General features: G+C 43.6%; 2 protein-coding genes across 6 annotated transcripts in view; one reads left to right on the top strand and one right to left on the bottom strand.

Annotated features, from left to right (window-relative positions):
• Positions 1–487: 487 nt before the first annotated feature.
• mrpl19 (mitochondrial ribosomal protein L19) lies at positions 488–15,580 on the top strand. 2 transcript variants are annotated; one of them, XM_072499124.1, is made up of 6 exons: positions 488–629; positions 6,037–6,160; positions 10,646–10,764; positions 13,401–13,535; positions 14,591–14,772; positions 14,990–15,580. In XM_072499124.1, the coding sequence occupies exons 1-6, from the start codon at positions 575–577 to the stop codon at positions 15,209–15,211; spliced, it is 837 nt and encodes a 278-aa protein (XP_072355225.1). In that variant the 5' UTR covers positions 488–574; the 3' UTR covers positions 15,212–15,580. The 2 variants fall into 2 exon arrangements, with proteins under 2 accessions (XP_072355225.1, XP_072355226.1); XM_072499125.1 differs by lacking the exon at positions 488–629 and adding an exon at positions 869–1,005.
• Positions 15,581–15,857: 277 nt separating this feature from the next.
• The window catches only part of LOC140410693 (intron Large complex component GCFC2-like), a 72,003-nt gene continuing 66,658 nt past the window's right edge, over positions 15,858–21,202 (bottom strand). For all 4 annotated transcript variants that reach the window (XM_072499119.1, XM_072499120.1, XM_072499121.1 and 1 more), the window contains one exon: positions 15,858–17,011. In XM_072499119.1, the coding sequence (XP_072355220.1) occupies positions 16,894–17,011 (118 nt within the window). In that variant the 3' untranslated portion in view covers positions 15,858–16,893. The remainder of the gene's footprint in view (positions 17,012–21,202) is intronic.

The raw sequence follows: 21,202 nt of genomic DNA, 5'->3' as shown, positions 1-21,202 counted from the left end.
AGCAGTGGTGGTCGATCAGAGATAACATCAGAAGAATAACATCCAAGAGGGTGCAGGAAAACTTATCCAGAGAATTAAAGAATTCGCTGAATAGGCATCATCACCACATTACCCAAAGGAACACAGGTTTACTGAAAGACATAAAACCAGGAAATAATGGAAAACTTCAGCCATTCTGGCAGTATCTGTGGAGAGAGAAACAGAGTTAATGTCAAAATTCGTAACACTCTTCTCCAGAGCTTAAAGAAGTGTTATATTGGACTCGAAACGTTAACTCTTGTTTCTCTCTCCACAGACGCTGCCAGACTAGCTGAGTTTTTCCAACATTTTCTTTTTTTATTTCAAATCTGCAGTATTTTGTTTTTATTGTTAGAAAAGCACATTTGTTTGCTCCGCTCCCCAGCCCCCCAATTTCACTGCCTGCATGCACAGGTTACTGATGAATTATCTGTGCTCCTGGCTCCCCGCCCCATTTCTGTCGCTCGCACTCGCGCGCGCCCTCGGGTTTGAGTCTCGCCGCTTCCCGTCAGCGCTCGGTCTCGCCGAGGTTGCGCAGTGGAGAGTTGAGGGCAAGATGGCGGCGGTTGAAGCGGTTGTCTTGGGGTCGCGAGCCCTCAGCGCCAGTAAACGTGAGTGACCGTTGGGATGGAACGCGGGCGGCGCGAGCTCCCGCCCTGGAGCGGGGCGGCCCTCGGCCGCGGAGCCGGCGTTTGATTTCGGTTCAAAACCTGTGCGGGTTACACTTATGGAGTGAACTTGGATCTGAATTTAGCTCAACCGCTCCCAGGAATAGATGCCACACTGGCAGCCCGTTTAACTGTGAGAGTGGAATCGCTTCCGCGAAATCCCGTAGGTCCTTTATCTTGTATTCATTCCCTCCAAAGCTCTGGGACCTCCCCGGGAGGTGTCCCTGACACAGCAGCAACATGGCCCTCATCAAGGTCACAAATAACTCCTTTGGCGTGGTCGGCCTCCCTGGTCTCCGCTCTTCGGTTATTTGATTCAGTGAGTCGGCCTTGATTTATTTCCCACTCTTATCCATCGGGTGTTTTTCCAAATCGCACCTCTTTCTGCCCCGGTGCTCCGATCTCAGGACTTTTCCAAGCTTCTGGCCTTGGCGCCCATCTGTTCTTCATACATATGCTAAACCTTGACAATATTCCTTTCCAAGGTGTGGGTACCGGTCTTGAACCCCCCGTGACTGAGAAATAAACTTTCCCTTCTTCTTCTGCACCTGTCCAGTTCCATCGACATGGTTGATCATAGCGCCATCCTCCATCTCCTCTCCCCTGTTGTCCAGCTGAGTGGTACAGCTCTCAACCAGTTATCAAATTGTAGCCTGGGTATCGCTTGCAATGGTTTCTCTTGCTACCACACTGTTATCTCGTGTTCCTGACAATCGGGTATCCTTCACCGCGACCGCTTCCTACTTCACAACTACACTTTGCCGCTCTGTGACATCGTTTGAATCATCGCGTCAGTTTTCATATGTACAATAACAACCCACAACTCTACCATCACCGCCATCTCTCTCTACTTACCTGCTGTTGCTAAATTATCAAACTGCTTGTCTGACATCAAGTACTGGATGGGCTGAAAGTTTCTCGCTATTAAATATTGGGGCGACCAAAGCCATTTGGTCTGGTATCAGGAGTGGTGATGCCCTGAACATAGCTGCGGGTTGGGACCTGAGCAATTCCTGATGTGTACACTGTAATTGCCCGGAATGTTTAAACTTCCAGCGGGCTGATATGTTTTGCGTGGGACCCTCACGAATACCTCTTAGACGGATCTCAATGTCGGTGACTTGAACTAGATATGCATTACTTATCCAGCTACTTATCCTAAAATCATTAGACTGTTTAGCCTCTGGTGTAACTCAGTGATTACCAGGGCAACCCAACCCACCAATCTAATCGACCCCAAATTTCACCCCCTGACCCAACTGTCCATCCTCCCCGACTGACTACCTATTCCCCGGACTCAATTACACTCCCGACTCAATTATCCTCCCATCTACACATTGGCCCCTACAACCCAAAGTCCCAAGCCATCCTGAACCGACTAACCTCATTGAAAGACCTGAGAGCTTTAAATATTTAGCTGAATACGGCAGCTGACCTCTCCATTCCAATTTGTCAGTGTTTTCCATGGATGGCCAGGTGTTTATTGATACAGCTGGGATCGGAAGCAAAAAGGTGATCTCCACAGTCAGCAGTGATGCACGCAGCATCGTCACTGCACGCAGCATCGTCACTAATCAGGTCTGGCCCATTGTCTTCAGTCCCCGGTGCAAACCCCATTTTCTAGCTGCTGTCTCACTCCTTGACAACTGGTCTGAGGCTGAACCAGACTGTTTGCAAGGCTGGTTTCATATTTGACCCGGAGATGAGTTTCCAACCACATATCTGTTACCTTTTTTTTTCCAATTAAGGGGCAATTTAGCGTGGTCAATTCACCTACCCTGCACATCTTTGGGTATTGGGGTGAGACCCACGTAGACATAGGGAGAATGTGCAAACTCCACACAAACATTGACCGGGGCCGGGATGGAACCCGGGTCCTCGGCGCTATGCGGCAGCCGTGCTAACCATTGGACCACCATACTGCCCTCACACATCTGTTATTAAGACCACCTATTTTCATCTCTGTATCATCACCTGCCACTGCCGTGCCTCAACTCATCTACTGCCAAAACCCTCATGCATACCTTTGCTACATCTAGACTTGATTCTTCCAACACGGTCCTGGACAACCTCCCACATTCCACTCTCTGTAAAGTTAAGGGCGTCCAAAACTGCTGCCGAAAGTTCTCACTCGCACAAAGTCCAGTTCATCCATCACCTCTGTGCCCCCTGGCCTACGTAGGGTGGTCAAGTAATGCCTCAATTTTAAAATTCCTATTGTTTTCAAATCCTTCTGTGTTTTCACCCCTCCTATCTTTTCATAATCTCCTCCAGCCCCATAACCCTCTGATATCGTATTCATCTAACTCTGGCCTCTTGAGCATCTCTGAGTTTGATCGAGGCACCATTGTTGGTCCTGCCATCAGCTGCCGCAGCCCTAAACTCTGGACTCCTCCCCCATCGCTTTGACTCTAGCTCTCTTTGTTCTTTTAAAATGTTTCTTAAACTCTACCGGTTTGAGTAAGATTTTGGCCATCTTCCATAATATTGTCTTGGTGTCAAATTTTGCTGTATAACATTCCTTTAAAGTGCCTTGCGTTGTTTTATTATATTAAAGAACAAACAAACAAAGGCCCTCCAAGCCCGTGCCGATCATGCTGCCCGACTAAACTACAATTTTCTAAACTTCCTGGGTCCGTATCCCTCTATTCCCATCCTACTCATGTATTTGTAAAGATGCCCCTTAAATGTCACTGTCGTCCCTGCTTCCACCACCTCCTCCGGTAGCGAGTTCCAGACACCTACTACTCTCTGTGGACAAAAACCTGCCTCGTACATCTACTCTAAACCATGCCCCTCTTACCTTAAACCTATGCCCCCTAGTAATTGACCCCTCTACCCTGGGAAAAAGCCTCTGACTATTCACTCTGTCTATGCCCCTCATAATTTTGTAGACCTCTATCAGGTCGCCCCTCAACCTCCGTCGTTCCAGTGAGAACAAACCGAGTTTATTCAACCGCTCCTCATAGCTAATGCCCTCCATACCAGGCAACATTCTGGTAAATCTCTTCTGCACCCTCTCTAAAGCCTCCACATCCTTCTGGTAGTGTGGCGACCAGAATTGAACACTATACTCCAAGTGTGGCCTAACTAAGGTTCTATACAGCTGCAACATGACTTGCCAATTCTTATACTCAATGCCCCGGCCAATGAAAGCAAGCATGCCGTATGCCTTCTTGACTACCTTCTCCACCTGTGTTGCCCCTTTCAGTGACCTGTGGACCTGTACACCTAGATCTCTCTGACTTTCAATACTCTTGAGGGTTCTACCATTCACTGTATATTCCCTACATGCATTAGACCTTCCAAAATTCATTACCTCATATTTGTGCGGATTAAACTCCATCTGCCATCTCTCCGCCCAAGTCTCCAAACAATCTAAATCCTGCTGTATCCTCTGACAGTCCTCATCGCTATCCGCAATTCCACTAACCTTTGTGTCGTCTGCAAACTTACTAATCAGACCAGTTACATTTTCCTCCAAATCATTTATATAGACTACAAAGAGCAAAGATCCCAGCACTGATCCCTGCGGAACACCACTGGTCACAGCCCTCCAATTAGAAAAGCATCCTTCCATTGCTACTCTCTGCCTTCTATGACCTAGCCAGTTCTGTATCCACCTTGCCAGCTCACCCCTGATCCCGTGTGACTTCACCTTTTGTACTAGTCTACCATGAGGGACCTTGTCAAAAGCCCTACTGAAGTCCATATAGACAACATCCACTGCCCTACCTGCATCAATCATCTTTGTGACCTCCTCGAAAAACTCTTATCAAGTTAGTGAGACACGACCTCCCCTTCACAAAACCATGCTGCCTCTCACTAATACGTCCATTTGCTTCCAAATGGGAGTAGATCCTGTCTCGAAGAATTCTCTCCAGTAATTTCCCTACCACTGAAGTAAGGCTCACCGGCCTGTAGTTCCCGGGATTATCCTTGCTACCCTTCTTAAACAGAGGAACAACATTGGCTATTCTCCAGTCCTCCGGGACATCCCCTGAAGACAGTGAGAATCCAAAGATTTCTGTCAAGGCCTCAGCAATTTCCTCTCCAGCCTCCTTCAGTATTCTGGGGTAGATCCCATCAGGCCCTGGGGACTTATCTACCTTAATATTTTTTAAGACGCCCAACACCTCGTCTTTTTGGATCTCAATGTGACCCAGGCTATCTACACACCCTTCTCCAGACTCAACATCTACCAATTCCTTCTCTTTGGTGAATACTGATGCAAAGTATTCATTTAGTACCTCGCCCATTTCCTCTGGCTCCACACATAGATTCCCTTGCCTATCCTTCAGTGGGCCAACCTTTTCCCTGGCTACCCTCTTACTTTTTATGTACGTGTAAAAAGCCTTAGGATTTTCCTCAACCCTATTTGCCAGTGACTTTTTGTGACCCCTTCTAGCCCTTCTGACTCCTTGCTTAAGTTCCTTCCTACTTCCTTATATTCCATACAGGCTTCGTCTGTTCCCAGCCTTTTAGCCCTGACAAATGCCTCCTTTTTCTTTTTGACGAGGCCTACAATATCTCTCGTTATCCAAGGTTCCCGAAAATTGCCGTATTTATCCTTCTTCCCCACAGGAACATGCCGGTCCTGAATTCCTTTCAACTGACACTTGAAAGCCTCCCACATGTCTGGTGTCGATTTACCCTCAAACATCCGCCCCCAATCTAGGTTCTTCAGTTCCTGCCTAATATTGTTCTAATTAGCCTTCCCCCAATTTAGCACATTCACCCTAGGACCACTCTTATCCTTGTCCACCAGCACTTTAAAACTTACTGAATTGTGGTCACTGTTCCCGAAATGCTCCCCTACTGAAACCTCTACCACCTGGCCGGGCTCATTTCCCCAATACCAGGTCCAGTACCGCCCCTTCCCTAGTTGGACTGTCTACATATTGTTTTAAGACGCCCTCCTGGATGCTCCTTACAAACTCTGCCCCGTCTGAGCCCTTGGCACTAAGTGAGCCACAGTCAATATTGGGGAAGTTGAAGTCTCCCATCACTTTTGTTTTTACTCTTTTCCAAAATCCTCACCTGAGGAAGGAGCAGCGCTCCGAAAGTTAGTGACATCGAAACAAACCTGCTGGACTTTAACCTGGTGTTGTAAGACTTCGTACTTCAAAATAAACACAACTATAGACATAAATATCATTCTGCATTTTGCTTTTGTACATTGGCTACTCAGACTCGCCAGTTGTAATTGTAATTCATGTCAGACAGGAATGTAAGTGCTACAGGTTGGATGGGATATATTATTTTGGGTACCGTTATGATTAAAAAGCAAATATTTGACATTTCCTTTAAAGTTATGCATATTGTCTGTCTCCTCTTCCTTTATTTTTAGGAGTTCTGTTTTCACCAATGAGGCTTTTAAGTTCCTCAACAGGCGATGACAAACCTTCAAAATTTCAGCCTCCGTCAAAACCTGTTATCATAGACAAAACACAGTCTGTAGCAACTCAAAGAAGGTAATTTACAGAAGCAATTCTCTAACATAAAAATCAGATGAGAGTGTGGCTATTTTAATTTAAATGTAGGATTGACTAGATTAATCCCAGTAAATTATATTCTAATGTTTTTATTCTATAAACTTGCATGATTGAGGGTCATAAGGGTGCTAAAAATGAATTGCATCAAGAATTAGATATATGCACCCTAGAGCAGTGTTCTTCAAACTTTTTTTCCGGGGACCCATTTTTTACCAACAGGCCAACCTTCGGGACCCAACCCGGCCGACCTTCGCGACCCATGCCGGCCGGCATTTGCGACCCACGCCGGCCGCCCTGCGCGACCTACTATTTTCTCTTACCTTGTTTGCTGCTGACAAAAAAATGGAGGAAATGGTTTTGGGTTCCTTTGGCCCTCGTACACGCTCCTCCAATGGAACCTATTGGATGAAGGTGAAGCCTTCCGGTGTCGGAAAGTATGGAGTCTCCATCTGTCTAAAGTTGTGCATTTTTTCCTGTAAAACTTTATCAAATAACAACCACCCGAACTTGTAAAAGAAAATAAAAATAAAATGAATAAAATAAATGAAAAAAATAAAAATTCAATGAATAAAACCCTCCCCGAACTTGTAAACCAAAAAGCTGTGACCATTTAAAAAAAAAAAAAGTGTCCGCACTGCGCATGTGTGCACGATCACCGGTTATGCGCATGCGCACCAACGATTGGGCGTGCATGCGCAATGCGGCCGCATTTTTTTTTTACAGGTTCGCGGCCATTTTGAAGGCCGCTTGCAGCCGTCGTTATTAAAAGCCGGCTGCTGTGCACGATTGGGAGCGCCACGAAGGACGGCTCCGCGACCCTCCCGGCACCCGCCCGCGACCCACCCGCGGGTCGCGCCCCTGAGTTTGACAATCACTGCCCTAGAGTAACCGGGGTTCGTGAAAAATCATGAGGTATGAGAGCAAAGACAAATGTTACTCTTTACCCTTTTATCTATTCACCTTGCTATGTTCAGAAAGGAGAACGAGACAAACTGTCAATGGGCTGGTCTTGGGTTGTAATAGCATAATTATTAGGCATCATTGATAGATTTAAAATACAGAAATACTTGGGGAATGGATTGATGGAGATGGTTGGACATGGAGTTGTGAAAGATAAGTAATTACTGACTTGAGAATCTTTTTTTGAAAGAGTAATGGAAAATATTTGACGGTCTTGTGGCACACTACCCTACCTGTGGGCTAGATCTCGGGACTCAAGTCCCACTTAAGGAAGGTGCGTTCATAACATGGCCTAACAGGTTGATTATCAACCTGTAAACTTTAGCCCTCTTGGGGCATGGTACCTGAAGGAGGAAGAGGAATGGAAAGCGTAGACATGTGCTGGGGGATACAGTAGATATAACTTGTATATAAAAGCAAATTACTGCGGATGCTGGAATCTGAAATGAAAGAGAAAATGCTGGAAAATCTCAGCAGGTCTGGCAGCATCTGTAGGGAGAGAAAAGAGCTAACGTTTTGAGTCCGATAACTCTTTGTCAAAGCTAACAGATAGAGAAAGTGGGAAATATTTATACTGTGGAGTGTGAATGAAAGATGAGTCATAGCCACAGAAACCAGGGAAACCGGGTGCTAATGACCACAGAATCCAAGGGCAAAGAGTGCTAATGGCAGTCCCCAGGGAGAACAAAAGATGTGAAAGGCCAAACAGCAGAGAAACTAACATCAGAGGACGAACTGTAGATGTGGGGGGAGGGGAAGGGGTAAGCAGAGGAGAAAGATTAAGAAAAGGTGGATAAGATTGGGGGAGGGGAATGAAATATATATTAAGAAAGAAAGAAGAGGTAAAAGACAATTAAAATGAAATGGGATGAAATCAAATGGGTCGAGTTGGGGTAGAGCTAATCATCTGAAGTTGTTGAGACCGGAAGGCTGTAGCGTGCCTAACCGGAAGATGAGATGTTGTTCCACCAGTTTGCGTTGAGCTTCACTGGAACATTGCAGCAGGCCAAGAACAGACATGTGGGCATGGGAGCAGGGTCTTTTGTTAAAATGGCAAGCAACAGGAAGGTCAGGGTCCTGAATGCACACAGACCGACTTGTGTATATCCTTGGAAGGATGTAACAAAATGTCATATTAGAATTTAGTTTGTGAAAACTAGGGCCCAATAGTAGTATGGGTAGAAAAAGATGACTGAAAGGCAGACAATGCTTATAGATGTTTTAAAAATGAATGTATCAGACCAAACTGAGAAAAATAGCATAGCTTTTCACGGTAACTTCATCGAAGCCTACTTGTGACAAGCAATTATTATTATATTAGAGAATGACTGACAACAAGCCGAGGGACATGTGCAGATAAATTCCAGATGGATTCTGTCCTTTTCTTACCTAAATGCTTCCACTTGGCAACATCATCTCCAAATTTCACATGTACTGACAACATCAAACTTTATATCTCAACCACTTCACGACCTCTTCACTGTCTTTGTACTGTTATTTTTAAATATCTAGTCTTGGATGAGCAGCAGTTCATTGCAGCTACAAGTTGGGAAAACCAAAATCATTGCCATCAGTTTCCACCATACGCTCTGTCCACTTGCTACCCATTCCTTCAGCACCTTTCCTAGCCACTGCCCAGGCTGAACCAGAAGTTAATCTCAGCATTCTGTTCAATCTGAAGGGGTGTTTGCAACCTTGTATCCTCTCCATCAATAGCAAGAGGAAACATCCACCCGGTCAAGTATGTTTCAGTAAAATCACCTCTCATGTTCCAGAGATGGAAATAAATGGTCTTCATGAGGGAGGATATTATGTTCAAAGCTTGCCAAGGCAATCGCATACAACCTGAATAGTATGCCACGGGGCAGGGTAGGAATCAAAGTTGAGTATGTGACAAAATTCTTGTGTGCAAAAGATTAAGGTAGGTAATAGGTAATAGATTACCTATTGGAGGTATTGAAAATGATAGATGGAATAGTCAAGTTTTTAAAAATAAATCTAGAGTGCCCAATTCATTTTTTCCAATTAAGGGGTAATTTAGCGTGGCCAAGCCACCTACCCTGCACATCTTTGGGTTGTGAGGGCGAAACCCACGCAAACACGGAGAGAATGTGCAAACTCCACACGGACAGTGACCCAGAGCCGGGATTGAATCTGGGACCTCGGCACCGTGAGGCAGCAGTGCTACCCACTGCACCACCGTGCTGCCCTTGGAATAATCATGTTATCATAGATAAGCACAGTGGGACCTAAATCGAAAAGCCCATTACCTCAGCAAGTACTAAATAAAAATGCAAAATAAATCTATTCAAAGGGTTCTGCTGCGGAATGCTTTATCACATCTAATCGATGCTAAACTGATTCAGCATTTGAAGATACACAGCATGCTGGCACAGCGGTTAGCACGGCTGCCTCTCAGCGCCAGGGACCCGGGTTCAATTCTGGCCTGTCTGTGTGGAGTTGGCACTTTCTCCCCAGGTCTGTGTGGGTTTCTTCAAGGTGCTCCGGTTTCCTCCCAGTCCAAAGATGAAATGAAATTAAATGAAAATCGCTTATTGTCACAAGTAGGCTTCAAATGAAGTTGCTGTGAAAAGCCCCTAGTCGCCACATTCCGGCGCCAGTTCGGGGAGGCTGGTACGGGAATTGAACCGTGCTGCTGGCCTGCCTTGGTCTGCTTTAAAGGCCAGCTCTTTAGCCCTGTACTAAACCAGCCCCAAAGATGTGTAAATTAGGTGGATTGGTCATGATCAATTGACCTGTAAGAGTCCAAAAGCTGTGCAAGTTAGTTGGGGTTACAGGGTTATGGGGATAGGGCGGGGGACTGGGCCTAGGTAGGGTGCTCTTTCAGAGGGTCTGTGCAGACCTGATGGGCTGAATGGTCTCCTGTACTGTGAGGATTCTATGATACACAATTATTTAAAGATATCAGGATATGGGGAGAAAGCAGGAAAATAGGATTTATTTAGGGAAGAAATAGGACCCAGCAAAAATATCTCCTGTACAGACCTAATCTGATCACAGTTCAGAAAGGACTGGCTGGTATCTTCCTGCACTAAAATTCCAGTTTCTTTACTTAATGATAGATTAAGTTTTCACAGAACTAGTTTTAGGAGGAGATGGTGGTATAATGGTAATGTCACTGGACTAGTAATTCAGAGGCTCAGGCTAATGCTCTGGGGACACAGGTTCAAATCCAACCACGGCAGTTGGTGAAATTCAAATTCAATTCAATGAACACATCTGGAATAGGCTAGTCCCATCATCGATTGTTGTGAAGACCCATCTGGTCCACTATTATCCTTTAGGGAGGGACATTTGCTGTCCTGGTCTACGTGTGACTCGACCCACAGTTGCCCCCTGAAATGTTCAGTTCATGGGTTATTGGGGAAAGGCAACAAATGCTGGCCCATCCCATGAAAGAATAAAGAAAACAAATAATTAATTATTACTTCCTCCATCCTGATTGCTGAATATTTTCAAATAAACTGAACTATTCTCTTACAGGTTTGTCAGTCCTGAGTTCATAATGCGAAGAGGCCGAACAAATCCTCTAAAATTCAGCATAGAGAGAAAGGATATGATTCAGAGACGGAAAGTGCTGAATATACCAGAATTCTACGTAGGTTAGTTATTTTACATGTGTAATAAATCACTTCTGAATAAATCACACTTCCTTACGTAGGTAAAATAGCTGGACACTTGTAGCATTTGCATGTAGAAGAAAATGCTTTATTAAACTTTTCATGGCTCATGTCGTAGAGCTGTTATATTACAGCTATATGATTGTCGAGTCCATGTGATGCTACGCACAGCGCATGATAACAGTGCAATTTTCTGTTTTATATAAATTGCTTCATTTATACAAGGCAATGATTGCATTAAAAGCAAATTTTTGGGCACTCGTCTTATTGACTTTTTTGTGGTCATTGTGTCACAGCTTAATTTTGAGTTGCAAAACTGATGAGATCAAGGGCATAAGACATAGGGGCAGAATTAGGCCACGCGGCCCATCGAGTCTGCTCCACCATTCAATCATGGCTGATATTTTCCCATCCCCGTTCTCCTGCCTTCTCTCCATAACCCCCGATTATTCAAGAACCTACCTATCACTGTCTTAAAGACACTCAGTGCTTTAGCCTCCACAGCCTTCTGCGGCAAAGTGTTCCACAGATTCACCACCCTCTGGCTGAAGAAAGTGCTCCCCGTCTGTTTTGAAGGATCATCCCTTTAGTCCGAGATGGTGTCCTCTGGTTCTAGTTTTTCCTACAAGTGGAAACATCCTCTCCAGGTCCACTCTATCCAGGCCTCACAGTATCCTGTAAATTTCAATAAGATCCCTCCTCATCCTTCTAAACTCCGAGTACAGACCCAGAGTCCTCAGCTGTTCCTCATACGACAAGTTCTTCATTCCAGGGATCACTCTTGTGAATCTCTTCTGGACCCTTTCCAAGACCAGCATAGCCTTCCTTCGATACGGGGCCCAAAACTGCTCACAGTACTCCAAATGGGGTCTGACCAGAGCCTTGTACAGCCTCAGAAGTACATCCCTGGTCTTGTATTCTAGCCCTCTCAACATAAATGCTAACATTGCATTTGCCTTCTTAACTGCCGACTGAACCTGCACGTTAACCTTAAGAGAATCGTGAACAAGGACGCCCAAGTCCCTTTGTGCTTCTGATTTCCTAAGCAGTTACCTATTTAGAAAATAGTCTGTGCCTAAATTCCTCCTTCCAAGTGCATAACCTCACACTTTTCCACATTGTATTTCATTTTCCACTTCACTGCCCATTCTCCTAGCTCGTTCAAATCCTTCTACAGCCCCCTTGCTTCCTCAAACTACCTGTCCCTCGACAGATCTTTGTATCATCTGCAAACTTAACAGTGCCTGAAGTTCCTTACTCCAGATCATTAATGTTGTATTGTGAAAAGTTGTGGTCCCAGCACAGACCCCTGAGGCATGCCACTAGTCACTGCTGCCATCCTGAAAAAGACCCCTTTATCCCCACTCTCTGCCTTCTGCCAGTCAGCCAATCCTCTATCTGTGCCAGGATTGTAGCCTTAACACCATGGGCTCTTAACCTATTTAACAGTCTCCTATGCGGCACCTTGTCAAAGGCCTTCTGGAAATCTAAATAAATCACGTCCACTGGTTCTTCTTTGTCTAACTTCCTTGTTACCTCCTCAAAGAGGTAGGTAGGGGCAGACAGAAATGATCCCAAATGCTACCTATGTACTGGAAGGATTGCTGAGACACGAAATGCAGATACATTGACAAAATATACCCTTTACAAAAGTGTGGTTTAATGCATCTACTGTAAGGTCACTATCATTGGTTGCTATACTGCTATACTGTTAATAATAATGCACAAATACACCTCTTGTTTTCATAACCTTGGTATTATGTGATGAACTAGAATCGGTATTATACTGCCCGGTACAACCCTGGTCCAACTTGGTCTTTCAATAGTCAAGCAGTCTAATGAACGCAACAGAAAACTTTTTACTGCCACCTACTTAAGTCTATAAATTAATACTAATTTTACAACTTGCGTGAATTAATATATTTGTAAAATTTGATTCGAATATTTTCAGCATTAATTTTCCAGCACCTGTAGTATTTTGCTTTTGTAAAATTTGTCTTCACTGCAGTGGCTTTACATTTTTGCAATATACTTTAAATACGTAGCACTGTCCATTCAGCTCCACCACAATAATATTTGTATATACTCGTCCCCTGGTGATTTTTAAGCTGCAAGAGGTGTATGAAACAATGCTTGCAACTTTAGTTAAAGAATTAACTTGAGGTAACGGTAACCCTTGGATGTATATGTAATCATTCAATAGTTTTACTTCCCATCGGTTAAGAATGTAATTTACATCTTTTTGTGAACCCAAACAGATAAAATAATTAATTACAACAACACTCCGATGTGGTGCAATGTAAACATCAAAATGAATATGTACTAGTTGAAACAAAATATTTTTTAAATCAGTTTGAGATTATTTTTTGCAAAAATATTTTACTTTTGGAACATTTTTAAATGGAAGCTGACTTGAAAAATGCACTACCTTTTTCCTAATACAGCAAATGGAGACTGTTCTCTTTGCTTGGTCATAATGGACTGTAGCAGACAAATTGGAGTTTAAAAAGAGTGTTAAAGTCCCAGATCAGGGAGCTTATTTGGAATACTTCACTTAAAATGTTCAGCAAATGATATTTCTACACCACTTTTAACACTTTCACCCTTTTTGCCAATAGGAAGTATCCTTGGTGTTAGTATGGCAGACACAAATGCTAATAGCAAAGTCAACAGGTTTGTTGGAATCTGCACCCAAAGATCAGGAAAAGGATTAGGGGCTACCTTTGTTCTCAGGAATATCATAGATGGACAAGGTAAGAGTTTAATGTTTGACTTTTAAATTCATCTCAATCATTTTGAAGGGGATTAGAATTTAACTGGTTTCAAATAAATAACTTTTTAAAACATTAAACTTACTGATTAGAAAAGATAAATGATGGGAGCCACCTAGAATACTCGGGACCAATTGTATTGCGGATGCTGCATTTGGCCTAGGCCTACTTGCATTACAATGGTCAAAGCTGGGCAAACTATAGTCTAAAGTAAATAAAATTTAAAGATGTGCATCTTCGGTAAATTGGCTATGCTAAATTTCCCCTTAATGCAAGGTTACGGAGATAGGGTGGGCTCATGTGGGGAGCCCTTTCGGAAGGTCGATGCAGACTCAATGACCGCCTTCTGCACTGTGGAGATTCTATGGCAAGAAAGATGTACCACAGGGTGCCTGTAATAAGTTCCCATCCCTGCCGTCATCTGTGATTCTGCTTATAGGAGAGGGTTCGAAAGATAAACGGTGCAAACAACCATACGTCTGATTCTAAAGGTCGGGTGCGGGCCAAGTTTCCTGTGCTAAAGGTCAGGTGCGATCGGTGAGATGTGTGTCGGTTCAAAAAAAAAAAAAAAGTGGGGTTTGGATAAAAGATATTTCCATACCAGAGTGGAAGAGATTTTGAGAGGCCGTATGGTCTACCTTTCCTAAAGCAACAGCAGCTTTGCCTTGGGTAATATTGGACTTTTATAGTCAAACGTCTATAAGGAAGAGTTGCGTGGAAGGTGTTCACTTGTGGGTCTGACCAAGTATGGAATCTTTTGGGGGCATTGTTTTGTAAGACTACTTTGAAATGTGTAACTTGCGTGCTATTTTTCTTGTTAATAAACCTTTCACTTTAAAAAATTTTAAATCCCACAAGTGTTACTGGACTTCTTGCTACTGAGATTAGTACATTTTCTTCTTGTTTTCAGAATACAAATAATTATGGCCTGCAGGCCAAGTTTCCCTCTGGGATTTGGCTTGCTAGCAATTAACTGTGGTCATAACACCATGTTGGCAAGTGTTGGTTAAATTCATGATGTTTCTTGTTCATTCTAGGTGTTGAGATCTGTTATGATATGTATAGCCCTCGAATTCAGCAGATTGAAGTGCTGAAGCTGGAAAAGAGACTGGATGATAACTTAATGTACCTACGTGATGCTCTACCAGAGTACAGCACCTTTGATTTTAACATGAAACCTTTACCATACACTACTAGTTCTGAAGTCCCCATAAATTTGGTAAGAAACTGCTTACATCCATCAAAGTTATATGGACATTTGATTTCAATGTTTTACAGATGTGTATTTTTCATAATCCATTGACACTTTCAAAAATTCCAGGCTAGGTGATAAATGTTTTTTTTTTTAATTACCAAAACATGCAGTGTAAATAATGAAGTGCAATCTCTTAAATTGCCTCGAGCTGTATTTACTGACTACTTTTATTTTAAAACAGCTGAAGGTAAAAATGAAACCAAAACCATGGTCAAAACGTTGGGAACGTCCACAGTTCAAGGTGCAGGGTATTCGATTTGATCTGTGCCTCACAGAAGAGCAAATGGAGGAAGCCAAAAAGCATGATAGACCATGGCTTGAACATGATATGATGAGAGAATATGACACATCACAAATTGAGAAAAACATGGAGCTGTATTTACAAAAGGGGCTGAATAAATAACACTTCTAGGATGTGTTTCTGCATATAGGAATCAAGCACTGCCAGTATGATTGAGAAATTGTCCTAACTGTTGGTGCCAGAGACAAAAATTAGACACTGTTTATTTCACTGTCAGAATTGATGTTTCGGCCATGTTATGCTCAGATTTTAAAAAGGCACCTACAGCATTCATCTTTCTTGGAAGAGCATTCCCGTTGCTTGATCACTGGAAATAATGCTAAACTTTGAGCATTTGTTTTGAAACAGATTAATCAGTACTTTCACAAAGATATGCTTATTATTGGATTCTTGCAATTCTTTGGTTCACTTACTGACTGCCATTTACCTGTAAAGTTGAAAAAAATAAACATTTATTTCAAATATTTAAAACACTGCAGAAAGGCACCACCAAAAGAAAACAAAATTGGCCAGATCTAGTGTGGATATGCTGGCTAGAAGAATGCTCAACCTCCAAATGCACTCCCAACAATCCTGATGTAGTAGCTCCTGTTTTGGTCGTTGTTTAAATCTACAGAATGAGTAGTTCCTTGGTGATCTTCGTTATTGGAATATGTGTGTCTGTGACTTTAAAGAAAGAGGAAGGACATAGAGCCAGAATTTTCAGTCAGGAAGAATGCAATCCTTGGTTAGGATGATAAATGTAACATTTTACAAAATTAAAATTAATTTATTGAAAAATTAACATCTTATAAATGATATACATTCCGATTGTATAAAAGTCTGTTTGGTTACTTTACACCAACAGATAATCCACAGACCCAAGAAGCCAATGCAACAAAAGCTTGGCATGTTTTCCCAGATGATAAAATCAAGGAACAGAATCGCTAGGACTGATGCAACACAAAGATCGACAATCTCTCAAGAGAGAAAATACTTTCCTATCTCCTCCACAAAGTTTAAACGTTAAAGACAATACAAGAATCTACAAAGGGCAGCACGATAGCACTGTGGCTTATCCATTGTGGCTTCACAGCGCCAGGGTCCCAGGTTCGATTCCCCACTGGGTTGCTGTGCGGAGTCTGCATGGGTTTCCTCCCACAATCCAAAGACGTGCAGGTTAGGTGGATCAGCCATTATAAATTGCCCTTAGTGACCAAAAAGGTTCGGAGGGATTATTGGATTACGGGGATAGGGTGGAACTGAGGGCTTAAATGGGTTGGTGCAGACTCAATGGGCCGAATGGCCTCCTACACTATGTTCTATGTAAGTGAACATTTTTTGGGGGAATTTCTTTGCTTTATCACGCAAATCACAGCTGCCATTTAGGTGTAGTCTGCCCATATAATATATAAAACAGAATGGGAAATTAACTAATATGACAATCAATCTTCCCTTGAGATGCAGAGCCAGAACCTGAAAGTTCCTGTTTAGCTCAATCACAAATCAGTCACTAAATTTCTTATGCAAAGAGCCTGGGGCCAGTATCCATACACAAAAAAAAGTACATTGGTGACAAATTTTCATGTCTGAATTCTATAAATTGGTTGTTTCTCATACATTACAAATTATTCAAGAGACTGGTTTGAGATCATGTAGAATTAAAACAGTTTTATCAATAATTATCTTTAAACAAGACAAGCATAGTTGAGGATCATACCATTAGTAAATGCATCACTATGGTGAAAGATTTCATTGTTCAGGTATTATCTTTAAATAATGCATGACCAGAGTTCACATACAGATCAGTTTCCCTTGAAAATCCATTCTAAATAGTCTAGTTTACACTCATTAATGATGATCTCAGTATGATCCAAGGCATGAATCGAGACTAACATCCGAACCATTTCTTTTATTGCTTCTCTGAGGAGACAGAAAAAAGGTAATTACAAATCAAGGATGTAAAATGATCCGATCAAGTAGTTTTGTAGTTTGAACAAGACAAAAGAGTAATAGTAAACTATACATTCACAACTGACTGCTTGCTGGATTTATTGGGGCAGATTTAATTTTGTTGAATAGGCAAGATTTCCATGGACCTTTTCAGTCTGATTTCCTAGTTTTCACGAAGAGCATATTATCCACTGAACACTACAATTAAACAATACCGATAGGCATGCTGGGAAGGGGTCTTTGATACTTCATAACACATGGATCAACATAATGCGCATACCAAGAACTCCATATATCACTTTCGAAGTTGCATAGTAAGAAAATTCACACCTATCACGTTAGAGACGCTGGTGGGGGTGATGGCGCTGGTTTTGGAGAAGTGGAAGGCAGATGGATGGGCAACGAAAGAGAAAATGCTGGAAAATCTCAGCAGGTCTGGCAGCATCTGTAGTGAGAGAAAAGAGCTAACGTTTTGAGACCGATAACTGTCAAAGCTAACAGAGAAAGTGGGAAATATTTATACTGTGGAGAGAGAATGAAAGATGAGTCATAGCCACAGAAACCGGGTGCTAACATCACAGGGTGAACTGTGGATGTGGGGGATGGGGAAGCAAAGAGGAGAAAGGGTAAGGAAAGGTGGATAAGATGGGGGGGGGGTTAAATATATATTAAGAAAGAAATGGTAAGACAGTTAAAATGAAATGGGATGAAAACAAGTGGGTCGAGGTGGGGCAGAGCTAATCATCAAATTGATGAATTCGATGTTGAGACTGGAAGGCTGTAGCGTGCCTAACTGGAAGATGAGATGTTGTTCCTCCAGTTTGCATTGAGCTTCACTGGAACATTGCAGCAGGCCAAGAACAGACATGTGGGCATGGGAGCAGGGTCTTTTGTTAAAATGGCAAGCAACGGGAAGGTCAGGGTCCTGAATGCACACAGATCAAAGATGCTCAGCAAGGCGATCACCCAGTCTGCATTTGGTCTCCGATATAGAGGAGACCACATTGGGAGCAGCAAATGCAATAGACCAAATTGGAAGAGATGCAAGTGAAATGTTGCTTAACCTGAAATGAGTGTTTTGGGCCTGGGATGTTAAGCATGGAAGAGGTAAAGGGGCAGGTGTTACATCTGCGATTGCATGGTAAGGTGTCATGGGTGATGGGAGAGGTACTGGGTATGTCGGAAGAGTGGACTAGATTATCTCGGAGGAAACGGTCTCTGCGGAATGCTGCCAGAGGGAGTGAAGGGAAGATGTGTTTGGTGGTGGCATCACGCTGGAGTTGGCGAAAATGGCGGAGGATTATGCTTTGCATACGGAGGCTGGTGGGATGAAATGTGAGAACGAGGGGGACTCGATCCTTGTTCTGGGAGGGAGGGGAGGGGGCGAGGGTAGTAGCGTGGGAGATGGACTGCACACTGGATGGGAAATTTGAGCGGCAAGGAAAGGAGATTAAAGAATTGTTCAAAGCCACTACTCAGGAGGCGCTTGATTGGATTGAGAAGGGCTGGTGGGATTGTGTGTGTGGAAGTTGGGTTGGGTGGGTTGTAAATATTGCAATTAGTTGTGTTATGTTTTCTTCTTTTTCTTGGAGGTCGATGTTTTTTTCTTGAGGCCAGGGTCATGGAGGATGGTAAAGCAGATGGATGGATATGGTAATTGATGGGAAAGAGCAGCAGGTAAGGATGCTGGAATTTGGACAAGGGAGGGTAGGCCAGAGGGATGGTGTTGGGCTTTTATGGTCATTTTTGGGCGGGCACCTGGCTGGCATTAACGGATAGGATAGTAAATGGGAGTGGTGTGGGTGGAGGTGCTGTGACTTGTCAGGGGTTAGTTGAGGCGGCAGGCAGTCTGCCAGCTTTGCAGGGGGGGAGGGGGGGTAAGAGAGCTAACAGTGACCAGGGGATTCTCTGTGTTAACCATTGGGAGGTACAGGTGGCCCCTGGAGCTGAGGAACTTGTGATGATGGTATGACGCATCACGGCGGTAATTGCTGACTGGGGGGGAGGGGGGGGGGGGGGACTAGATTAGTCACCTAGAATGTGTGAGGCCTGGGAACCTGAAAAGAGAACAAGGGTTTTTGCACATGGGAGCCGATATGGCGTTTTATTTTATTTTTTTTAAACGAGATCCATTTGCACACATGGAACCAGACTAGGCTCCGGAAAGCCTGGGTGAGCCAGGTATTTCACTCGGGCTTTGATAGTAGGGCCCGGGCAGAGAGGGCCATAGCTGATCAGGGAACAGTATGTGACGGCTGAGATGCGTTAGAGGGGCAGCCGGTAGCCCGATTGACCATGTACCGTTTATGAGGTGGCTGCTGGCTGCAGTACTGGATCTGGACACCCACCAGTTGATTTTGGAGGGTGATCTGAACTGTATGTTGGACCTGATTGGAATGGATAAGGTATTGTCTGCGTTTTTGGTGACGACAAGGAGTGGGGGGGGGGGGGGAAAAGAGAGAGCGCGGTCAGATTCTTCCTGGGGAGGAGTTCTCATTATTTTCCCTCAGTACACAAGGATTGGGTATTTTATTATGAGTCAGACTCTTCTCGCTGAGGTAAAGGAGGCTAAGTACTCAGCGGTGGTTATTTCAGACCGTCCCATCATTGTGTGGACCTGGTGCTGGAAATAGGTCAGGAGCGTTGCAGGGGACGTAGGGCCTCTGTCAGACGTGGGATTCTGTGCAAGGATTTCAAGGGCCATACGGGATTATGTAGAACATAACGATAATGGGATGGTCTCGTCCTCTACTTTGTGGGAGGCGCTGAACGCAACGATCAGAGGAGCGATCATAGTGTACAAGGTACATGTGATGGGGAGGCGAGGGAAAAGCGACAGAAACTGGTGGATGAGATTCTGGGGGTGGATCATAGCTATGCGAAGGACCCAACCCCAGAGGCAAGAGAAAGGAGCGGTGTATGAATAAGGGTAGAAGGCCAGTCGAACAGTGGCCAAACCATGGCTTACATGGGAAATTAGATATAACATTAGGTTCAAAGAAGAGGCATACAAATTAGCTAGAAAAAGCAATAAGACCCGAGGATTGGGGACAGTTTATAATTCAGCAAAGGGAGACCAGGGGATTGATCAAGAAGGAGAAAATACAATTTGAAAGTTAACTAGCAGGGGACATAATAATAATAATCTTTATTAGTGTCACAAGTAGGCTTACATTAACACTGAAGTCACTTTGAAAATTCCCTAGTCGCAACACTCCTGCGCCTGTTCCGGTATACTGAGAGAGAATTCAGAAATGTCCAATTCACCTAACAAGCACGTCTTTTGTGACTTGTGGGAAGGAACCGGAGCACCGGAGGAAACCCACGCAGATCCGGGGAGAACGTGCAGACTCTGCACAGACAGTGACCCAAGCCGGGAATTGAACTCGGGTCCCTGGTGCTGTGGGGCAGCAGTGCTAAACACTGCCAAAAATTGATTGTAAAAGTTCCTGTAAAGAGAAAATGATTGATAAAAACTAACGTAGGCCACTTTCAGTCAGAAACGGGGAAATTCATAACAGGGAACAAAGAAATGGCTGAGGAACTAAATTCGGACTTTGCTTCTGTCTTCATAAAGGAAGACTTGAATAATGTACCGGAAATTCTGATACAAGTTTCAGTGAGGAGCTGAAGGAAATTAGTATTAGTAAAGAAAGGGTTTGGGGGAAATTAATGGGACTGAAGGCAGAAAAATCTTCATCCCAAAGTACTTAAGGAAGTGGCCCTGGAAATAGGAGATCCATTTTCCAAAATTTTTTGGACTCTGGAATGGTTCCTACAATTGAAGGGTAGCGAATGTAACCCCGCTATTCAAAAAAGGAGGTAGAGAGAAAACAGGGAACTATAGACCAGTGAGCTTAACGTCGGTAGTAGGGAACTTGCTGGAGTCCATTATCAAGGATTTCATAGCCCAGCATTTGGAAAGCAGTGGTGTAATCAGACAAAGTCAGCAAAAATTGACAAAATGGAAATCATGCTTGACAAATCTACTAGAATTCTTTGAAGGTGTAACTACTAGAGTTGATCAGGGAGAACCAGTGGATGTGGTTTATTTAGACTTTCAACAACGTCTCACATAGCAGATTAACATGTAAAGTTAAAGTGCATGGGATTACAGGTAGTGTCTTGAGATGAATAGAAATTTAGCAGACAGGAAGCAAA

This window comes from Scyliorhinus torazame, chromosome 4 (genome assembly GCF_047496885.1).
Source record: "Scyliorhinus torazame isolate Kashiwa2021f chromosome 4, sScyTor2.1, whole genome shotgun sequence".
Taxonomy (NCBI): Eukaryota; Metazoa; Chordata; class Chondrichthyes; order Carcharhiniformes; family Scyliorhinidae; genus Scyliorhinus; species Scyliorhinus torazame.
Note: the sequence above shows the minus strand (reverse complement) of the source record. Positions and strands in the feature narration are given on the sequence as shown.